The following is a 22619-nucleotide window of genomic DNA, read 5'->3' on the forward strand; positions in this document are numbered from 1 at the left end:
AAAGTTTTGTTGTATCGTGCAGAAATTACGTAACACATATAATAACGAATCACTGAGAAAAAAAATTAGCTCTAGCAGCTCGTGAAAAACTAATTAATTTTATTTATACAAAAAGCGCCCTAAGGTTAAATGCCGAAAGATTTCCTAACTTGCGTTTCATATTACGTAATTAATGAATCTCGTCAAAAGATTTTTTCAAGACTTACAGATGTTATGTTTTCCCTTACATAATTTTACGAGCATTATTAAAAGATTTTTAAAATCGTGAGCTTTGAATAAGGCCGATGCAAATATTATTTTTCTTTTATGTCCGAGACCTCTCATCAGGTACGAGGGGGGGGGACAAAAATAAATAAGGAACAAACGAAAAAAAAACTATTGAAAAATTGGAATTTTTATCAACTATTGAAAAAATATTTTTCAACTATTGAAAAATAGTTGCTTGTAAAAAAATTGTCTATTGAAAATGGAGTAATGAGACGCCATGTTTTTTTTTCGCCCCTTCAATATTTTGAGATTTTTGAAGGGGGGGGGTGACATAAAACAATTTAAATATTTGCATCGGCCTAAGTCGTTTTTCAATTTTTTCATACTTTATTGACGATTCCGTAACATGATGATGATGATTATGTACCCACCATCAGCGCAAGGATTACCTATGGCTGCAGAGTCATACCGGAAGGGAATGATCTACCTGATGGTTTGTTGTAGCAGGGTAAGCTAAATTTACTGGAGACCTTCGGAAGACAACACGATGGTTGTTATCTCGTGACAAAGTCTGGCCACCCCACGAACATTTGTCCAGAAACCAGTTCATTTAGCTTCCTTAGGCTACCCCTCCCAATGTCCCAAGTAACATGTTATTTAATTATATTTATTTAATTATATTTATTTAATTATATAGTTAACCAATTTCCTGATTTTACCTGAAACAATAAATATTAAGATTATGATACATAGAATTTTAACTGACCTACATTACAATTACAACTTTATTTACCTGAACAGCGCTGAAAAAAAAATGTTATTTTATTAAAGTTGAAGTGAAAATCCAGCAAATAACACTGAAACAAATGGTATATTAGTAGTGAAAAAACATTATACAAAAAGAAAAACACAGAAAAGTAAACCAAATTTTGATCTAATAATGTTCCAGCATTTAAAACAAACAAAGCTGGAAAATTACGAAATCAAAATTGGTTATGGTAGATCTTACACCGTAACGCACCATTATAAGGTGATCTACCCACGTTACGGGTAACTTTATTGACGATTCCGTAACATTCAGAAAAACTCATTATGCAACGAAAAACGAAAAAATAATAGAATTTGCTTGAACAACAATATGAAAAATAGATGGTTCCGAAAAGAATATGTTCTACCCAAGACTTTACCATTTTGAACAATAGCTTCATCATCAGAATAGAAGTAATTAAGTATAATTCATCGATTGATTACTTAAGGCGCCGATTTTTACTTCACTTTTGCTTTAATTTCGACTTAGGCTGATGAAAGCGAGATCAAACTATGAACTTGTGTTTGTTTACTCTCATAGGTCTCACTTGCCCCAGATGCTGAAATGCACTGAGGCAAGTGAGAGCAGTTAACTAAAGGTTATAAATGAAAATAAATTACAGCTTTTTCGCTTAAAATAATTTGCAACCACTCCAAGTATTATCCTGAAACCGAAAAAGTTTTACTTTATTTGTTATTCTATTTTTAAACGACGAATGTAGTAGAGTACGTTCATCTCACTTAGTGAATTTCAAATTACATATGAACAACAACAACATCTATGGTCTCTTTATGGTGAGAACAATAACAATTTTTGAATTCAAAGTATCCATTGGTGTGATACCTATGTTTTCTCTGAATAATGTTTGCCTTAAAACTATAAAATAAAAAAAATATAGCTGTAGGTCTCACTTGCCCCGGATTCTCACTTGCCCCGGGGTACCTTACTACATTGGAAACGCTGTTAGCAAATTTTCGAAAAGATGTTCAAACTTACTTTCATAAATTATTTATGAAGCTAAATAAAGTTACATTTCACAAAATTCTTATATTCAATTTGTGGATTATTTAAAAACATTTATAGGATTGGGGCACGATGATAGAAATATACTGGAACTCCAAAGGCGCTTTTCCTAATTTATTATTTTAATAACTATAAATGTACTAAATGATTATATATAAAGTATAGCTTATAGAGGATTTTTTGCTTTGGCAAATAATGTTTATATGACACTTCTAGTACCGCTACTGCCGCTATAAGGGCGTGGTAAACTAAATGATAGTCACACGAACAGTCGCGACATTGGACTTCTGTGGATAGTTATTCTAACAGAACAACGTTGATCTGAAATGACACATTCTACCGTGACGTTACAACGTTTTGACGCATTCGTAGTCAGATTTTCCTCCATAACTCATAAAAACGAGCGTAAACCGCCAAATATTTTTTCATATTCGGATTCCTTGTAAAATTTCTGATATATTTGACCTATTGAACATTTAGTTTTCATTAGAAAAACGTGTTCGAAATGCGTATTTGTAGCGTGACGTTACAACGCGCTAGAATCCGACCCTCTCTAATGCGCTAACAACATCTTAAAAAATCTGCTCGGATATTTATGATATTCTGAATTTTTTTTCACCATTCAAATTTATTGGTTTATTCTTCAATTCAATGGAATAAAACATTTAAATTTCGGATTTGTTTTTGAATAATTGACTTTTACATTTCGTGACGTTACAACGCCCGTTCAGTTTCAAACAGGGTTCTGCTCGCGTTGTAACGTCACGAAAATGCACGTTAGAATCAGAATAATCAGCCAAATTTACCCAAATTTGTGAATATATCATTGAATTATCTTCACTGCTTCAAGGGGAACTTGATTCTATTGAAAATCTGTTTTGTGATAAACGGCTCGGAGGGCCAAGTTATTGCTACCAATAGTATGAATACTCCTTCATGAAGGTTAATGACACCGGCACCCATCTTCGGTTTAGTACCACCCATATTCTTCTAGTTTTGAAGACTAGCGCGCTGAGATCCATTATTTTGTACCGCCAGATATTTAAAATTTTCAGCATATAATTCATCACGCCGTCGAGATAGGGCACATTCTACCGTGACGTTACAACGTTTCTACGCATTCGTAGTCAGATTTTTCACTGTAATTCATAAAAACGACTGTAAACCTCAAAATATTTTATCATATTCAGATTCCTTGTAAAATTTCCGATATGTTGGACCTGTTTAACATTTAGTTTTCATTATAAAAACTTGTATAAATTGCTTATTAGTAGCGTGACGTTACAACGCGCTAGAATTCGACCCCCTCTACCGCGCAACCAACATCTTGAAAAAATTGCTCGGATTTTTATTTTAAATTGAAAGTTTCTCCCACCATTGAAATTTATTGGTTTGTTCTTCAATGCAGTGAAATAAAACATATACATTTCGGATTCGTTTTTGGATAATCGACTTTTACATTTCGTGACGCTACAACGCCCGTTTAATTTCAAACAGGGTTCTGCTCGCGTTGTAACGTCACGAAATCGCACATTTTTGAATCAGAAAAATCAGACAAAATTGCCCGAATTTGTGAATATATTATTGCATTATTTTTACTGCTCCAAGAGCAACTTTATTCTATTAAAAATCCATTTTGTGATAAATGGCTATCAGCAGTGTGAAAACTCCTTCATGAAGGTTAATGGTACCCATCTTCGGCCTAGTACCACCCATATTCATCTATTATTGTTCCAAAGACTGAACCGTTGATATTCATTACTTCGCACCGCCAGATATTTAGATTTTGCAGCATAAAACTAATCACACCATCGAATTAAACATTTTTTCAATAATTTATGCAATGTCATTGATTCATTGATTGATTGATTTGAATTTATTAAAAAGACTTTCAGCCCTTGGCTGGTTCGTCTCTAGGATCATTGATTCAATTAAAAACGCGAGTTAGAGTCTTTGGCAAAGTTGTTTGATAAGTCAAAAACTTACAGCTGATTTACTATTGGATGTGAGATTCAGACACACTGGGCGACGCTTATTATAAGTTTAGAATAGTTTAGAATTCCTCAAAAAGTTTTCAAAAAATTTTGATTAGTTGAGAAACAATTTTTTGGCAAAATCTTTGGGCACTTTATAAGAAGTTACAACATGTTGAATATTTTTTGAATAAATATAAAGTGCATTATTTTTCAAAATTTCAACTACCACTAGTCAGTTAGAAACTTGAATCAAACGGCTTTTAAACTGAAAATTCTTAACAAGATGAACAGCTTTTCCAAATACATCAACATTCTAAAAGTCTAAAGTCTAAGTAATTAGAGTCACGAGATAGGGAATCGCGCCACTTGGGCGGTGGCTTCTATATTCGTCTGTTTTGCACTATAACTCAGTCAAATTTAAACCAACTGACACAACTTTTGGAATGTGATGAGATAGGTATAGTATCTACCCGTATACAACATTGCAAGTCAATTGGTTCAAAATTGACTGAGTTATAGTGAAAAACAGACGAATATAGAAGTCGCCGCCCAAGTGGCGCGATACCCTATATGAGTTTCAATTTCGTAGGTGTTACGTCTGTGTGTCAGTGATTCTTGTTATACCGTCTTACCCCGTTGGTTCGACACGTTTTAATACGACACTTTTAAATTCGTACCCCGCTTATTCGACACATGTCGAATTAAAAAGTGTTCGAATGTCACAGCGATGTACACTGTAAATGCAAAACAGTTTGATATTGCGCTTATACTCCCACCCGCAGCAGCTCCTCTTGCAGCCGCTAATTCCGGAAGTTCTGAGTTGGTGCTATTCTAGACCCAAACCGGCTGGAGACCAACCGGAATGAACTGAGGATGGCAATAATCGTAGAAAGAACGAGCTTTTCATTCGCATCACCGCATTTGTTGCAATTATGTTGCATAACAAATCCGGAAATCAAAACAAAAACAAAAATATAGTTGCCAAAGTTCAATGAGCATGATAGTGTAGGGTGGCCAGTTTGTCGAATTAAAAGTTTACCCCGGTTATTCGACAACAGTCGGTGTCGTATTAGCGGGGTAGTACGGTATCAAAAATAGATGTAACACTGACGTAATATCCATCCCATATATTTCAAGATCCTAACTATTTAGACAGTTGGTGTCCTCGACAAAATTGTTTGGCTTGTCAAGAACTTTCAATTGATGGGCCGTATGATTTCAAATCCTTCCACTAGGAGGCGCTAGAGCGCATACACATTTTTAGTTTTACTTATCTCAGGATCATGATTAATTCTAAAGATGGTTGCTTCATTAAAGTATTTTGGTAGATCACTAGACTTTCAGTTTAATAGCCGTATGGCATTAATTTCTGCCACACAGTGGTGGTAGTTGCAAATTTTCAAAAGCATGCCAATTAATTACCCAAAACACATTCAACAAGCCGTAACTTTTTATAAAATATATAAAAAATCTCGAATTTTGACTGATAGTTGCTCATTTTGTTATCTGTAATTTCTACAATTTTGGACTTGATTGGTTAGCTCTACACAAAGATGGAGCGCTTTAAGCAGAATCATATTTTTGACTGTGTTCTATTGACTTTTATACTTAAGAAATAAATGAATCAAATCAAATTAAATTTTGAAAGTTAAGAATTATATATTGATCTTTGATTACAATTTGGTTTGAATACAATATGTCCAAAGTGAAAAAAGTTCCAGCTTGTAGAATACTTTTCAAGAAATTCTAATCCCTTGCCTGCTTTTGCAAAATGGAAACTAACTTCAAGTGGCAAAATCTCACATCTATTGGTAAATCAAGTGAAAGTCCTTTACTTACCAAACAACTTTGCCGAAGAAATCGTATTTCTATGTAAAAGGGATCCTGAGATGTATGAAATTTAAAATTTGTTAGTTCTCTAGCGCCGCCTGTTGGTGGAACTTTAAATCAAACTATCCATCAACTGTAAGTGTTTGACCAACTTAATAACTTTGTGATTTCGTCAGTGTTTCGTCTGTTGTCACAGAAACTTTCGGTTTGAGTGGTATTAGATTACGATTAAAAAATTTTACAATATCGCAGTACAATTACATCGTAGATTTTGGCCAATCACCATCATCCCCGTCCTTCAAAAGTCTACGTAGTTTATTAGCCGGCAATGGTACGCAATTTATAAACGATATCTCGAAAATGAGCTCATATACAACGAGAACGAAACTGTTTTGAATATAGAACTACGTTTGTCCAATTCAGAAGCCAGAAAAAATTGGTCTTTTCCACAGAACTTTTTTTCGTGACGTTACAACGCAAACTTCAACCAGGTGAAACTCAGGCTTCCGTGAACCGATTTTCTTTTTTTTAGTCCCATTTGAAAGATCTTTTCGAGTACAAAGAGCATACAAAATTTCATATTTGTAACGTTTTCCGTATTGGAATAAAATTTAAAAATGTTGATTTATCGTGACGTTACGACGCAATAAAAACTCATATTATGATCAGCCATATTTCAGAGTTGTAAAGTATTCCGATTAAAAATCTTTTTATGCTAAAAAATCTGCATACATTTATCTACAAATGATGGAAGACTATTGAAAAATCAGTGTGTTGGTGTTTAAAATACGATAGTTTGGATGAAAAGTGTGCTTAAAAGACTTAAAATCACGATTTTAATGTTAATCTTAATCGTCGTTCAATTTATATTTATTGTCAAACTAATATCATGTCGAATACATTTTTAGATGACAAAAGTAATGTAGAATGTGATAAAAATGTCAAATATGCCATAACTCAACTTTGAAAAATTGGTATTGATGATACGGGGCCCGTAGAATGTGTCAAATAAAAAGTGGTGATCGGTCTCAGAACGATTGAAGCCCACTGGAATCATCTCGGAAAGAAAAATCACAAAGACAAAGTCGAAGACACACGCCACTTGCTAACTGGAAAATGCCTTCCTCTACTCCCAGATATCTAAATCACCATTCCTAGAACGGTTCGTTTATTAGAAAAACTGAAAAAAATATCACTTCTCACCCAAGAGACAAAGAATTGCTTTTTCAACAGTAGTGGACGACCTGCTTCTACTTCACATTAGGGAGAATTGTACTCTGTCAAGTGGCGACGGACGGGTAGCAGGCAGGAACCGGAGCGCAGGAGCTGAGCCACTTCCAATTAATGTTTTGCCGAAAGATACCGAAATGTGACACTTGACTTTGTCCTCGGTCGGCGCGGCGCACAGCAGTAACAGCAACAGAGACAAAGTTGAAATGATGGATTTTCGGTGTCAAACAGTGGTCCATATCTTCTTCATATATGCGCGGGATTTTAATGGAGTCGCATGGTTGGTTGGTGGGTTGGGAGGATGATCCACAACGATCAAACGTAGCATAGAAGACGTGCGTTGTTGCCATTTCATGATGAAAAAATGGGTCCGGCCATTCAGCATTATGTGGAGTATCGTTCATCATTTTTGGCTCCAGTTGGACATGGGAGAACAGAGGGGTAGAATTTATGGATAAAAATAGAATGTATGCTACTGCCTGACAGTTTCAGACTACAACAGTCTCTCTGCACAAGGACTGAACAAGAACTGAGCTAGTGGTTAACCGAAACGTGAAGCGACTCGAGAGTACCCACAGGCTGATGTGCCTTAGGGTGGTCAGCGCATACCGTACTGCACGGTCTCAAAGGACACGGTAGGTATGAGCGCTTCGAGCAACGCGGTATAAGAGGAGTGAGACGGATATCAGAACATTAGGCCACACGCAGAACTCGATGAACAGAACACAGAGCAACGAGAAACTTTCACGCAGCGACCGAAAAGACAAAAGAATTTTAACGCAGATTTGTGTAACACCGGATCAGCACATTTTTTGTGTTGATCCAGTCGTACACATATATGCGTGAATCCTTTGTCTTTTTGCTCGCTGTGTTAAAGTTACTCGCGCGCTGTGTTGTTTCATTGAAGGGTGCATATGAATAAAATTGAGTAAATACTCTGTACTAAATCTTTGTGATGTCGTGGAGCAAAACTCTGTGAATCTTCACAGAGATCTGAGTAAAGAGTATTTACTCAGCTTTATTCTTACGACCTATTGTCTATGTTGAACTAGCAGAGAGAATGGGATTCTTTCATCAAGGGTAGATGGACTGGACACACAGGCTCATACCGAGCGTGTCTGAATGGACGAGCAAGCCCTATGGTCGGGTGAGTTTTCACTTGACGCAGTTTCTGTCAAGCTTTAGGTGGTATCTGCACAGATTCGGACATGTAGCCTCTCCCGCATGCCCAGAATGCGCAGACTGCAACAAGACTGCGGAGCATGTGCTCTTTGAATGCCCATTCGTGGAGCAAAGGTTGAGTAGAGTATGCAGTTGATATGCGGTAGAGATCTCTGGCCACATTGTTGAAAGGATTTGTACGGGGGAAGACAAGTGAGATTGCATTACTTCCACGGTCTCCCGTATCGTACCGTAAACCGGGGTCAAATTGATCTCCGGGTTGAAATTGATCAGTCGTTTTTCAAATAGATAAAGCAATTTTTGAATAGTTTCCTTATAAACAGCATTAAATATCAGATTCCAATAGCACGATACTTAAGAGGAAACTAATCAAAATATGCTTATTCTACCGGAAAAACGTCTGATCAATTTCGACCCGAAGATCAATTTGACCCCGGTTTACGGTACTTGAACTACAGAGACTACAGGCCGACTAACAGCAAGTAGAGTTGGTCTCCTCCTTATCCGGGAGCTTCAGTCCAATGGGTAGTTCATAGTTCTAGCTAGGGCCCAAGCTTCCAGGGGATAAATGACAAATTAAGGTGGCAGCTGGTGGAACTCTCACCAATAGAGAGTACCCATGCACGCCCCCCCCTTCTCGAAGTCATCCGCAACGGGCGTACCGCGAAGGTAAGGAAGAGAGAGCATGAGTTTTAAGTGGGTCGATGGGGTCAATCCCCACATGACCCGATGAACCACCTCTTGGGTATCTGATCAACAGATTTTCTCATTCTTTGAAAAAAAAATGGTTGCACGAAGAGAGTGCGATAGCTAAAACGCAAGAAAGTATAGTTTAGAACTATATGCGGAAGTTCAATGCAACTATGAAGAGAGCGCGGTAAAACACTGTACCAGATCAATGAACGCCATGTGCGATGATTAGGAAAGAAATTCGCTGACAGACAATAATGGAGGCAGTCCGGTGGAACGAGCACTTTGTAGTAACAAACCTGGTAACAATGAAGGTACATCAAGGAACCTCCAAGACGTTGTTTCAACAGAATGCTAGAATTACGTTAAATTAACTTCTATACAACAAAAACTTGCGCTTCCGCAACTTTTATATGTCACGAGTATTGCTTGGGCACTGGATAAAGTTTTGAAGACTCACAAGGCGCTGACTGCTAGGACTGCTAGGAATGACAAGATCTTAGTCTAACTTCTTAAGCACCGAAGCGAGCAGTAGCAGTTACATCATTAATCAATCCACAGGGTTCTTATAAAGATTAAAGTATTTAGATGAAGAATTGTCTACTAGCTAACTGATTGGATAGATTCATATGCCCAATCTATGAGAAACGGCACATTTTAGTGCCTATTACAAAAATATTACCCTTGAAAATTTGGCGTACAGTTGAACAGACTGAGACCTCTTGAGGGTAACAGGGATTACAGTCCCGGGGCTCGACGAACCCCCTGCTTACGAGTAAGCCGTGTTGTTTCCGGCTAAAAGTAGTACTATTAATCCCAATTCAAGGTGTCGAGCGACCCGTGCCAAGGAATGAGTGATCGAGGGGGTGAAAAAGATGCTCGATCGTTAACGGAGCCGGTGGGGTACCTGGGAACTAGGGTAGAAGATCAACGTTGTATGGAAAAATTTAAAGCTGATCATATTCAATCAGATCGAAGCTTTTCAAGAACCATTTGAGGTCCCAAACAACTGCAAAATTTGGGCATGATTGGTTTAGCCTACATTTTGCGCATCGTGATTGAAGTTTGTATGGAATTTTTTCTTGGTTGCCAGTCACCCTCCTCGGAGATTTTTTGTCGGACTTCGACATTTTGGGGGGGGGGGGGCAAATAAATTATGGAAGAAATTTAAAAATTTTGAGAATATTTCTTAATCAATCCGATGAGATTCACGATTTTGCCTAATTGTTTGGATAATTATTCATCAAATACATTTATTACTTATCATCCCCCCCTTGACGCATAAACGAGCAAAGTGACAAAAGATGAAAATGAAATTTGTTCCGACCTTATGAGAAAAAAAAAATCGGAAGGAGATGAAATTCTAGGAGATAATTTTGGTGGATTTTCCGGATAAACTGTCGGTAGAATACTTCAGGTTACTTAGCATAAGCATTAGTTAGTATTACCATCAAGCGAGTCGCACAAATTCGTAGGTGTTACAGACCTAGAATTCTGTTATGAGAGTTGTCTTCTTCCCTGTTCGACTGTTATCAACGCACATATATTTAGGACTGATATCTAACTCTACGACAAGATCAAAACAATCCGGAAGAGTTCACCTAAGAACTTCTAAAAAAGTTCTCTTTTAAAACAATTTTTGGATAAATATCTCGGAAACATTCGAAAGATTTCCTGAAGAAACTTCCACAAGAGTTCCCGCAAGAATTTTCGAAGCAACTTTTGAAGAAAATCCGAGCAAAAAAAATTTAGAAGAATTTACGTTGATACTTTCGGAAAACTTCCGGGAGAAACTCTTAACAGAAATCCCTGGGAAGCTTCCGGAAGATTTGCCAGAAAAATTACAGAAAAAATCCCGGAAAAGTTTCTGTCAGAATTCCCGGAAGAATTACCAGAATCTTCGGGAGAGCTTCTGGAAGAATCCTCATAGGAATTTCTGGAACTCGCAGAGAAACATCCTGCATAATTCCTGGTTGAATTATTGAAAAAAAAAACACGGTGAAACTTTGGAAAACTGGATTAACTTTCGCATAAATTCCCGATTGTAGAAATACCGCAGCATTTCTTGGAAGAATCCTCAGGAGCTTCCGATAGAATTCCCAATGGAGTTTCTGTAAGAATTCCACTGAAAATCCAAGAAAATTCTAGAATTTTCAGTGAAACTCTTAGAGAAATTCCCGGTGAACTGGCACTCCTAAAAGAATACCTAGTGAACCCAATAATACCTCGTAAAGAAATTCCTGGTGAAACTTTTAGAGGAATTCCCTACCAAACATGTGGATAAATTCCCAGAGGAACTTATGGGAAAGTTCCCGACGCAACTCCCGGAAGAACTTTTGAAAGAATCCCCCGTAGAACCCCCAGCGGAATTCTAAGAGGAATAGATTGAAAAATATTCCGTTCAATTAAAAATAATGTTGTACATACTTCTTTTAGAAAGACTTTGAAAGAAGTTACTCAAAGCGGGTTACCCCTTGCAATGATTTCGTTAAAAAATCAATAAATTATAATTTGTACCTATTACGAAAACTACAGAATATTTATAATTCATTAGGTTATAAACTATATATAAGACATTGCCTACAAAAAAAGTCATTTTCAAAAAAAAATCGAAATCGAAAAAGTTATTTTTTTTTAAATTTCCACGTGGACATTAGAGGAAGGGGTTAGGGGTCAAAAACCACGATTTTTCTGTCCACGTGGTATATGGACAGCCCCTAATGAAATCTCGTCATCATGTGATTGGAAGGTGTTTTTCATCTGGACAGCAAGGCACAAATATTTCTGTGTTGTGGTGTGTCAATTTGTGATGTCTCTTATTTGTACATTTGTATGCTGTCGTTATAAGCATAGTTGTCCCATGTTACTTTTTGACGATTTTGACTTTTTTGCACCAGGCGCTCTATCTATACGTATATTTTCATATAACATAAAAAAATAACATACTTTGTTCGAAGACTCAATGAAAAGCATGTCAAGTCAAATTGTCCCACTGTTGAATTTCTACGCATATCTGTCCCACAACTGAAATTCAACTGAAACAGTCCCACTATAAGATTTCTACGTAAAATCGATACATTAAGCATTTTTTGTAACTTACTTCACCTAATAGCATGACTATTTCAATACAGTATGATATAAACTCTTCTTTTATGTTGGCATTACGCTCCAGCTGGAACGAAACATGTTTTCCAGTTAAACAAAAACTGTTATTTCTTCGCAACTTGCAGTTTCAATCTAAATTCAAATATTTCTGCAATGCGCGTTGAGCTCATAAACCAAACATAATCATTTTAACTTAATTAAGAGGCTTAAATGTCGTGAAGCATGACGAAGCCGATCCAATATAATGACAAAGAGGTTGCTGAATTAAATGACTGGTATATGTGGAAATTTTCAGAATTTAAGCAAGTTTAAAATATTGTTGGTATGTGAGTTGTTAAGTTTCACTTTTTTATTTCAATATGTTATCCAAATAATTTGATTGAACTAGTGTGTCGATAAGTGAGTGGCTCAGTTATCGCCTATTTAGAAAATAAAAAGAACACTTTGGGTTAAACCCAAATCGAAGACGAACTGCTGGAGGGACTGAACAAGCAATCAATATATCAATTGATGAGAGATCAACCGAGTAAGTGAGTGACTTGGTGAAGCATGAAGCCTCTAATGGCAAATCACTACCAATCTTTGCTGGGTTGCTATTCACATGACCCATACAAGCAGAAGGCATGGTGCAGAATGTTTTGAAAACTTAAGCTGTTATATTTCTAATCATATTTTATTTCAATGATATGTACATATTTCTTGGCATTTAAAATTAATGCAAAAGCTTAATCAGTTGCATGCTTTGTTGGTCATTAGGCAAAATAGGCCATTAGGCCGAAAAGATCATTAGGCCGAAAAGGTCATTAGGCCGAAAAATTCATGAGGCCGGAAAGGACGTTAGAGCCGAATAATTCATGTATACAACAAGATCATTTCGCCAAGACCCGGCCAAAATACCTTTTCGGCCTCAAGGCCTTTTCGGCCTCAAGGCCTTTTCGGCATAAAGGCCTTTTCGGCCTAAATGCGTTTTCGGCCTAATGACCAATCCGATTTAATGACGGTTTTGGCCTATGTATTGACTCATTCGGCAGTGTTGGTAAAATCACGCTCAAAGCAGACTCATGAACCGCTCCTGCGTGAGCAAACTCACGCGCGATTCTGAATCATTTGCTCACGCGCGAGATTTTCATGCAAAATCTCGCTCTCACGAGTCAAACGCCAAAATCTCGTTCGCTTGTAAAACGAACCCAAATCAATTTTAACGGCATTCAATGTTATTGTACGCAAGATTTGCTTTTGTTCTAGGCTCAGTGCACCAGTTATGGCTATAGTACCTCAAATTCGCCATAGTTGATTTTCAACCTTTAAACATACAAATCAACAAGAAAAAAATCGTTAACAACAGATCACGATCACAAAAAAATGATTGCAATCATTCAAACTTCACAATTTGCTCAAATTATGGTAGAAATAAATCATTTTCCTTAACTTTTCGGCCTCCTTGCACCCTATTTCGCCATAGTGTACCAGTTATGGCAACTCCCATAAGAAATGCATGTAAATAGTGCCAAGTGGAACCCAAATTAACAAATGTGTTCATAACTGGAACAGGGTTCCTATCATTGGCACACGCCGTAATGAATACTAAAAGTAGTTTTGGCTCCGTTTCTATATTTTTCCTGTAAAGTATGAAAACTAATCAATCATTTGACTTATTGTTTACATTCGTCGGTCTTCTTCTTATTTTTGTAGAAATAGTTTTTCTTAGGTAGTGCGATAACTGGTACAGGCACCCTATCATATAATCCTAAAAACTTTGATGTAAATAATAAGAACACCAAGAAATGAAGCAATGAGTGAAATCGCGAGTCAACTCATGCTTGATTTTTTCGGTGGTGAGTTCGGCTGTCATTCGGCCATATAAATACTTTTATGTAACAATATTTTGCAATCACACGACTTTTTTTTTCGACCTAACAACATTTTCGACCCAATGACCTTTCCGATCTTATAACGTTTTTGGCCTAACGTTCTAATCGCTTATTTCGATAATACTGTATATATTTCGACGTAAACTGCGATGGAAGAGCTACAGTAGACGTTCGCTCGGTGCAACATGTTTACGTTTCAGTTACCGAATGAAATTCGCTAACTGCAACGACTGACAGCCGTCAAATAGTTGTCAATTGCTGTTGGACACAGCCAGAATGCACTCAAAAACATCGCAATGCAGCTGTAGTGCATCGGAAAAACATTGCAACTCTGTTGACGTTTTGTTTTTGACAGATAGCGGTGCGATAACTGCAAAATTGTTGCACTTAGCGGACTTGCAGTTAAAAGGCTTTGCAGTTAAACCGTTTGCACCGAGCGAACGTCTACTGTATTTAAGTAAAAAATGAATACATTTAAATATCCCCGACTTATTTCTTTAATGGAGATTTGAGTGTACGACACCTAGTGGCCCAATGAAGAATTGTTCGTTTGATGGAAAGTTTCCTCATTCTGGAGTGAGAATCGAAGTCCCACTATTTGGATTTCAATACGCCTAAATGGCTGGCGCTGCTAACCGCACGGCCACGAAACCCATACAATATAACTCACTTACTAGCTCACTAATTCACTTACTAATGCACTCACTCCTACGGAACAGATCTCACAAACTCATAAACCAGCATACTCACTTACTCATTATGTCACTCACTGACTCACTAAATCATTTACTTACTATCACACTACCCGATTATTAAGAAAGTGTTAAAATGTGATGTCACTCTTATGTTGTCTTTCGGCTCCGTTTTGCCTCGAGACATTTGAGCCTTATGCATGAGAGTCTTATAAAGTTATAAGAGAAGCTAACATTGTTTGTTATTAAAAACATATAACAAAAAAGTGCAGAACAGACCACATCGAGCGTGAAAAGAGACGACTAATTATCGTGGGACTGATATGCGTAGAAATTTCGCCAACAAGACCACATTTCTAGGCATAACAGTCCCACTAATCATTTTTTTGCAAAAATCACTATATTTTTAAAAATATTTGATTGCAAATACTTCAGGCATGAAAATATAAGCGATTTCTAACGATACTATGAAAACTTAACTCCGATTTTTTGCACCATTTGGCCAAAAAACATGAAAAACCTGTTTGAATCTTCAATCGCGATTTTCTCAGTTTCAAGTTTTTCAACATGGGACAACTATGCGTAGAACGGCAGTATGGTTCTGTGTCAGGATATGTTAATAAATTGGAATAATAAAATTTCTTTTATTTTTGTAACAAAAGATAGGCCTGAGTAGGGTGGCACGTCCCGGATGGGAGGGAACAGGGATCCGTTTTGTTTGGTCCGCAGTGTTAGTTTTCAAGCTATGCAAAGCTGTTGGTAATGAAAAGCATGATTGAAAGTTACCTTTTATTAGTGTGGGATGCGGAATACAAGGTAAGACATTTTGAAAAGTTATAAATTTGATTAATCAGGAGATTCCCTGATTTTTCTGGAAGAATATTTTTGATTATTTTTTTTTTCATATAAATAATAACAACCCAGAGAAAAAAAAACAAGCATGTTGTTTTCCAATGAATATATTATTGAAAGTAAAAGAAAACTATTTCTGAAACTATGTACCATAATATTGTAGATGTCAAGCTTGACAACCCACGTCAAAAGTCTGAAACTATTGTTATTTTGATCAGATTTCCGATTGAGGAACACTAATACAGGATTGTAAAAACAATCATACATTCTCATTGCGGCCAAACAATGTCAAATTCCTTTTGACTTTACGTCAAATATAGTTATTTTACCGTAGATTTTTCTGCGTGTATTGTTAATGAAAAAATATATAAGAATATATGTAAAAAAAGTGTATACTGGTGAATGTGTGTATAATTTGTGACAATCTTGTCCAGATAATGTACATTGATGGGTTTGGCTGGAATGCCGTTTTAACGGCTATCACCCACATCAACTTGGAGCTACAGAGGAGGTGGTGCGTCGACTCGGAGAATGGCTAGTTCAGATGCGATACAAGAGGTGGTCCAGGGGTTTGGAGTCGGCTTCGTAGGTCATACCGATTCCAGCGGGGAGAATATCCTGATGGCGTTGCTGTTGTGGCGTCGGTCTACTGGGTTGGATCCGAGCCCGTGGTTAGAAAAGGGTCAGGTGGAGGGCCCATGATGGCACGTCCTTTTGTGTGCTGGCTGATAGGGACTTACTTGTAGGAAGGTCAAATCACTGTGCACGCGGTATAAGTTCTTATACCTGAAACTTCAGCTGGATACTTGCTGTGCAGTTGGAAGTAGGCGTGGTGTCGACACTGCCTGCCTTCTGAGGACAAAAGTAGTGGTATGGACCCATCGGGAAACTGGCTAAGCGCCAGCATGCTACCTTGGTGGATTCTCCAAAGCGGGTCATCGATGTTCGTTGCTGCAGGAAACGCACCTTACCTTGAGAGTGCACTAACCCCTCTCTGGAAGCAATGCATTCTTGGAGGTTCCGGAGAGACAACGGGTTTGGCTACCATGGGAATATTGTTTAGTAGGTCGATAAACATATATTCACGAGTTCTTAGATCTAGCAGAGTTTCAACTTGCTAGTCTCATCAACCATTTATCGCGATTTTAAATCGAAAAAGGTACTCGAGTACCCTGACGACCACATAACGGTTAAATTGAATTTATTCTGTAGTCTGCACGTCAAATTGAACTAGGTATAGGTTTGATAATTTCATGAACACTTGCATTTTTCAGCATTTATCAAATTTGCTTAAAACAGTTAGTTTCCCAAAACTTCTTAGCTCGATTAGAACTCACCTGGAAGCCAACTTGAGCGTTTGAATTTTGCTCAGCTTATCGCTCGGTAGGGTTGGAATGATCTTGCGCAGCGACGCAAACGCCTCGTTCAAACTCTGCGTCCGCTGCCGTTCCCTCACATTGGCCATTACTCGCTGGGTCTGCAACTCCTCAAAACTAATCGATTCCCGTACGTGCCGCTTCCGTACCCGATTGGAGCGGGACTTTCGGCCGACGGGTTTACCGGTGGTGGTGGCGGTGGCAGCTGCTGCAGTGTCTACGCTGGCGGGTATCGCTGGATGGTGTGGCCGCTCCGGATTGGGTGGGCTTTCACTGGTGGCGATGCAGGTTGAAGAGGTGGGAGATGAAGTGGTCGTGGAGATCATGCAAGAGGACGGAGGTGGGGCGTTGGGAAGATGACTGTGGGGGTAGATCGATTCGTCAGGTTTGTTCGGGGATGAGGTAACCGAGATGGACGAGCCGTCGTTCTCTGCACTACAAGGTGTATCGTTTTGGTAGTAGATACCGTAGTGCGTAGGGTCGGTATAGGACGAGGGGATCATTCGAGAAGAAGGATGATCTTCTTCAAGGTTTGAGAACTCTGGAAGAGCCGCGTAGTTACTAGAAGGGTGATACTCCAAGGGAGCGTAGCCGTAGATGTTGCCATCGTAACGGATACGCTTGCTGTCTGCGGCAGGACTGAGCGATGATTGGTCAAACTCGTAATCGTAGTCGGCGTCGAGTTTTCGTTTCTTGCAGGTCATGGACAAGGAGTTCATAGAAGTCGTCATGAGATCACCGCGAGGAAGGTTCATGTGATCAACCCCTGGTACGACGTGAGTCGTTACAATAGATGAAGGCTGATAGACGTAGATAGTGGACGAAGGAGTTGACACTTGAGGAGGCATCAGCGTTGTGAAGTCCGGTCCATGGTGGACCGTGTGATGTGGCTGCTGCGGTTGAGTCACATGATGATGATTCACGCTGCACACACTGTCTAAATTTTCATACGATTCCACTTTGATCATTTTCGGAGATCGTTCTATGTTGGCACTAACACTGGTCGTATGCTGCTGAGGGCTGTCAAACTGATTGTTGCTGATATCCAGAATCAACTTGGGCGAGTTAGGGCTCACCACCGACATTTTACCACCACACTCAATTCATTAATCGCACTTGAACTTCATCATCAATTAGCTGCTAATTGATTGGAATTCTTCTTCCTACTTAATTACGCACAAATTAAGCATAAATCTTTTCACTCAATGTAGGTACCCGAAAACGCGATCACCAGCGAGGATCGACACTTTCGCCAACTCGATTCCCAAAACTCGCGCGCGCGACAGTCTCTTGCCGTCCAATCATCCAAGTAAGTGTTGCAGAACTGACTTCGACTGGCAGGCTGCCTGCCTGCCATGTCTGCTGCGATTACACACAGCAGGAGCGACATTTCGAAAACGGTTTTTCTCTTTTTCTGCCGCGAGTCTCGAGATCTGAGAAAAGCTCGATCGTCCTCTGACTGGCTGTGGTGGGTGTGAAAGAGAAAAGAACTGATCTGCTTGTAGGGGGATGGAAGCCATCGATCATACACCAGACAGAGGGAAAACGGCACAGTAGTGTTGCAGATGGAAAATCTTAGAGTCATTTCATCTCGCTTGGGCTGGTGAGGGATGTATGTAGAATATAGGAACACTGAAAATGATAGGGCGTGCAATGGATATTATTGATTTTAAACACAAATATCGATTTACACTTGCATTTATCACATTGGATAAACTTTTTTCTTTACATACAAACAAAGTATGTTTGAATGTAGCAATAAAGAATGTATGGGTTTTCCATTGAAACTTGTTCTTAAAATCTATTTATGATATCAAATATCTAAATAAAAATATGTCTTTGCTTGTTTTAAAAGATGATAAAAAAATAAAAATTGAGAAAAAAAAAATAATGCATTTAATATCGAGGGCTTCTTAGAAAATTTTGAGGCTAAAATGAATGAAAAAACTGGAAGGGTGAAGTTTTTTGAAATATGGAATTATATGGCATCTAACAGATCCGCGATGCATATTACATCTCTATAGGAATTCCGGGATTAATTTCAGAAGGATTCTCTGAAAGAATCCCGGGAGAAAATCCAAAAAGAATCCTAGAGCAATCCCTGTGACAGTCTCGGGAATAATCCATGAAAGAATTTTGACATAAATATCCACAGGAAACCCGGGACACATGAATGAAAGAAGTCTAGAGGGATTATTTATTATTATTGTTATTTTTCCTTATTATCGAGATTTTCAGCCCTCGGCTGGTTCATCTCGAAGTCTAGAAGGACTCAGTGAAGCAATCCTGGGAAAAATCCCTGATGGAATGTCGGTAAATATCTCTGAAGGAATCCTGAAGGGTGATCAAAGATGAAATTTTGGAAGGAATTGCCTACGGAAATAAAGTAAAATCTGAGAGGAATAAAAAAAAAATCCGGGAAAGATCAATCTCAAAATGAATCTCGGGGGGAATCGCTGAAGGATCCCCAGAAAAAATACCGGAAGAAATCCATAAAAAATCTCAGGAGAATTCAATGATGAAATGCCTGGAGAAATATCTTCTTGGGGGGACAATCTGCTCAACTGAAACCCGGACAGAAGTTCCAGGTAGTGTGGGGTTAAGGATCGTCTTCTACAAAAAAAAGTGAAAGCCAGGCCTACTTTTTCCTCGACCTAACATGAGAAACAACATTCCCATGGTTGCCAATCCCTTCGCCTCGTCGGAACCACCAAGAAGGCGTTGCTTCAGAGAGGATATATATCTGAAGAAATCCAAGGGGAATATCTGACGGAATCCATCAGAATAACGGAAACTCACGAGAAATTTCTAAAAAAAATCCTGTAAAAGAAATTAATGAAGGAATCCCTGAAAATATTCAGGAGGAATTCTTGAATGAATGTCGGGAGGAATATCTGAAAGAATGCCTAAAGTAGCCACTTGTGGATAACTGACACTGAGGAAGATAACAAGTGGTAGTCGAAATACGCGTCAAAGGATAAGCAATTAGGGCGGAATCAAAAGGTACGAAACTGATTACACTCATTCGAAGAAGGTATTCTGCTTAGAGGGTTTGGAAAGTCGGAACAAGAAAAAAAATTTGAATGATTCGTCATCTTCGGTGTCGGCATGTGTAATGTTTAGTCGTAATTAATACGTGTTTTGATTCAAATGAAGGTTCCATGAATCACATCACTTACCAAAGTGAATCCAGATCACGTAACTTTCTTCCCTTCCCACTAACAAATCCATCCCGTGATAGTCGTTGAGAAATTGAGGTGATCTCGGTCTCTAGTAGCAACATACGTCACACTAACATTCCTTCCCTTCCTCGATGACCGTAAGGACGTGGCCAGCGCCGTTATTGACCTACTAAAGTGTGGAATTCTCGAAAATGCACATTGAGAGCGATAGCTACCCCAAGCTCCGTTTGTTAGTTTCTTATACAATTTCGATTGCTCTGGTCAATCACGGAATAGCAACTGTGAATTGTAGGGTCATCTATGCTCATGCTCATGCTCATGCTCATGCTTATTTCAGGGGCGTCCAGTGGGTTCTAGGGATTTCAGAAACATTCCAGAGCATTCCAGGAGATTCAGGAATGTTCCAGGGGGTTTCAGTGGCATTTCAGATAATTTGAGGGGCTTCAGTTTGTTTCAGGAGCGTTCCATGAGATTTAAGGTGATTAAAGGAGGTTTCGTGGGAGATCTGGAGGATTTCAGGATGTTCCCAGGGGTTTCAAGGGGTTCTAGGGATGTCCTAGACGGCTTCAAGTGGTTCCAAGGGCTTTCAGTAGCGTTCCAGGGGGCTTTAGGTGTTCTAGGGGATCTCAAGGGATTGAGGGGGAGTTCCAGGGGATTTCAGAAGGTTATAGAGGTGTTTCATGAGCACTCTAAGGAGTCTCAGGGGGTTTCAGTGGATTTAATAAGTTTTCAGTGAGTTTCTAAGCGATTAAGCGTTCAGTAGGTTTCAAAGGCGTTCAAGAGGTTTCCAGGGGGTTTTCAGGTGGTTTCAGGAGCGTTCCAGAGAGTCTCGCGGACGTTCCAGGGGTGTTCTATGAGGACTCAGGAGGTTTCATTGACAGGGATTGCAGGGGTTCTTAGAATATTCCAGAGAATTTTAGAGCGCTGCAGAAGGTTTCAGGTTCATTTCAGGGGGTTCAGGGGCATTACAGAGAGTGTCAGGGGATTTCAGGGCAGAGTTGCATTCTTTCACTATCAACGGTAGTAGGGGGTTCTAGGGGATGCAGTAACGTTTTCTTAATATTTATTTGCTCTAATCACGACTGTTGCAGTATTATACTCTTGGGATCTTTTCGGCGTATCAGTCTTCTCGCGAAAATCAAAAACTACGGTTTGATTTCTTTCTCCAACGTTTCGATCCTTATTGGATCTTTATCAAGGATTCGAAATAGTTGTCGACAATTATTTCGAATCCTTGATAAATAACCTATTAGGATCGAAACGTTGGAGAAAGAAAACAAACTGTAGTTTTTGATTTTTACGAGAAGACTGATACGTCAAAAATATCCCAAGAATTTTCTCAATAATCAACAGGGTTCAGGAGGTTAAGTGGGTGTTTCAAATGGAGCTCCCTGAATCTCTCTAGAATACACATAAATCTTTTGTGGCTCTCCTGAAATAGCTTTAACTCCCTAAAACAAAACAAATCATCAAAAGACGACCTCTGGGGCACTCTCTGAAACTCCCCTGAATTCCCAAAGAACTCAGTCCTTTTAGGCTCCCCTGAAACTTCTGGAAACCTCTTTGAACCCCTCTCAAACCTCACTCTGTGAGTCTATCCATAAAATACGTCACGCTTGGAGGGAGATAAACGTTTGTGAAAGTGTAACTAATTGCTTGATAAGTATAGGAAAAACTCGTACAAAGGGTGGAGGTGGAGGAAACAATATCAGAAATCTTCGGACCCACTCACAAACCCATTGCTAAGTGCGAATTTATGCTAAAAGATTACGTTTTTATTACATTTAAGTATGCATTTCACATTTACATTTATCCGTTTTGAATCTGACAAACATAGTCCCGCAATTCCTTCGTTTTACATAACTGTGATTGCAATTTAAGATCACAGACAAACAGACGACACACTATTCAAAACGGCTTGGCACATACATTTAACGATCAATTCAAATTTTATTTGATTTCCGCTATCCTTCCACCAGAGTTGCTAGTGTTCGATCGCTTGACGTTTGCTAGTGTACACGTTGCTGAATGATGCAAACGATAACTACAGGCAATTTGTGTAGTAGTGTGCGTGTTAGACAAACGTCAAATCGAAATCCATCATGGCCGACAGTGTTCTACCAGCACGTGGCAGTGTGCTCATGAAAAAGACACTGTGCAAAAGTTTTTGATGATTTTTTTCCAAGAGTTACGCCTGTTTGTCTGTGGTAAAAGAGCACTGCAAAAGGCTCAAAGTTTGTAACCTTATGTGCTAAATCTAAAGTATGTAATCATAAAAAAATTAGTAGTGACTGAGTAGGTACAAGTAATCGATGTTCAATGTTAAAATATACTAAATGTGCAATGTTTTTAGTTTTTCCCTTGATAAAGGCCAAATAAAGCCGGCCGAAACGTCGGGTAATCCAAAACTAGCCGTTTAGATTGACCCTAGACCGAGAAAGCCAACATCTGTATACTTGTAGTATTCCGGTCGAAAATCACCTAAAATTAGTCTTAATTTTCAATTATGACTTATGTGCTGGTAGGTCGGCAAATTATATTACAGTCTAAAGTAGGCGTAACTGGAAAAGTTTGAGAACCCCTGCTCTAATCCAT

General features: G+C 38.6%; 1 protein-coding gene across 1 annotated transcript in view; it reads right to left on the reverse strand.

The window, feature by feature from the left end:
* The window catches only part of LOC109431589 (protein twist), a 48123-nt gene extending 29739 nt beyond the window's left edge, over positions 1 to 18384 (reverse strand). The window contains exon 1 of the mRNA XM_019707826.4: positions 16804 to 18384. Within this exon, the coding sequence (XP_019563371.3) occupies positions 16804 to 17927 (1124 nt within the window). The 5' untranslated portion in view covers positions 17928 to 18384. The remainder of the gene's footprint in view (positions 1 to 16803) is intronic.
* Between the last annotated feature and the right edge of the window lie 4235 nt (positions 18385 to 22619).

The sequence above is a fragment of the Aedes albopictus genome, chromosome 3 (genome assembly GCF_035046485.1).
Source record: "Aedes albopictus strain Foshan chromosome 3, AalbF5, whole genome shotgun sequence".
Classification (NCBI taxonomy): Eukaryota; Metazoa; Arthropoda; class Insecta; order Diptera; family Culicidae; genus Aedes; species Aedes albopictus.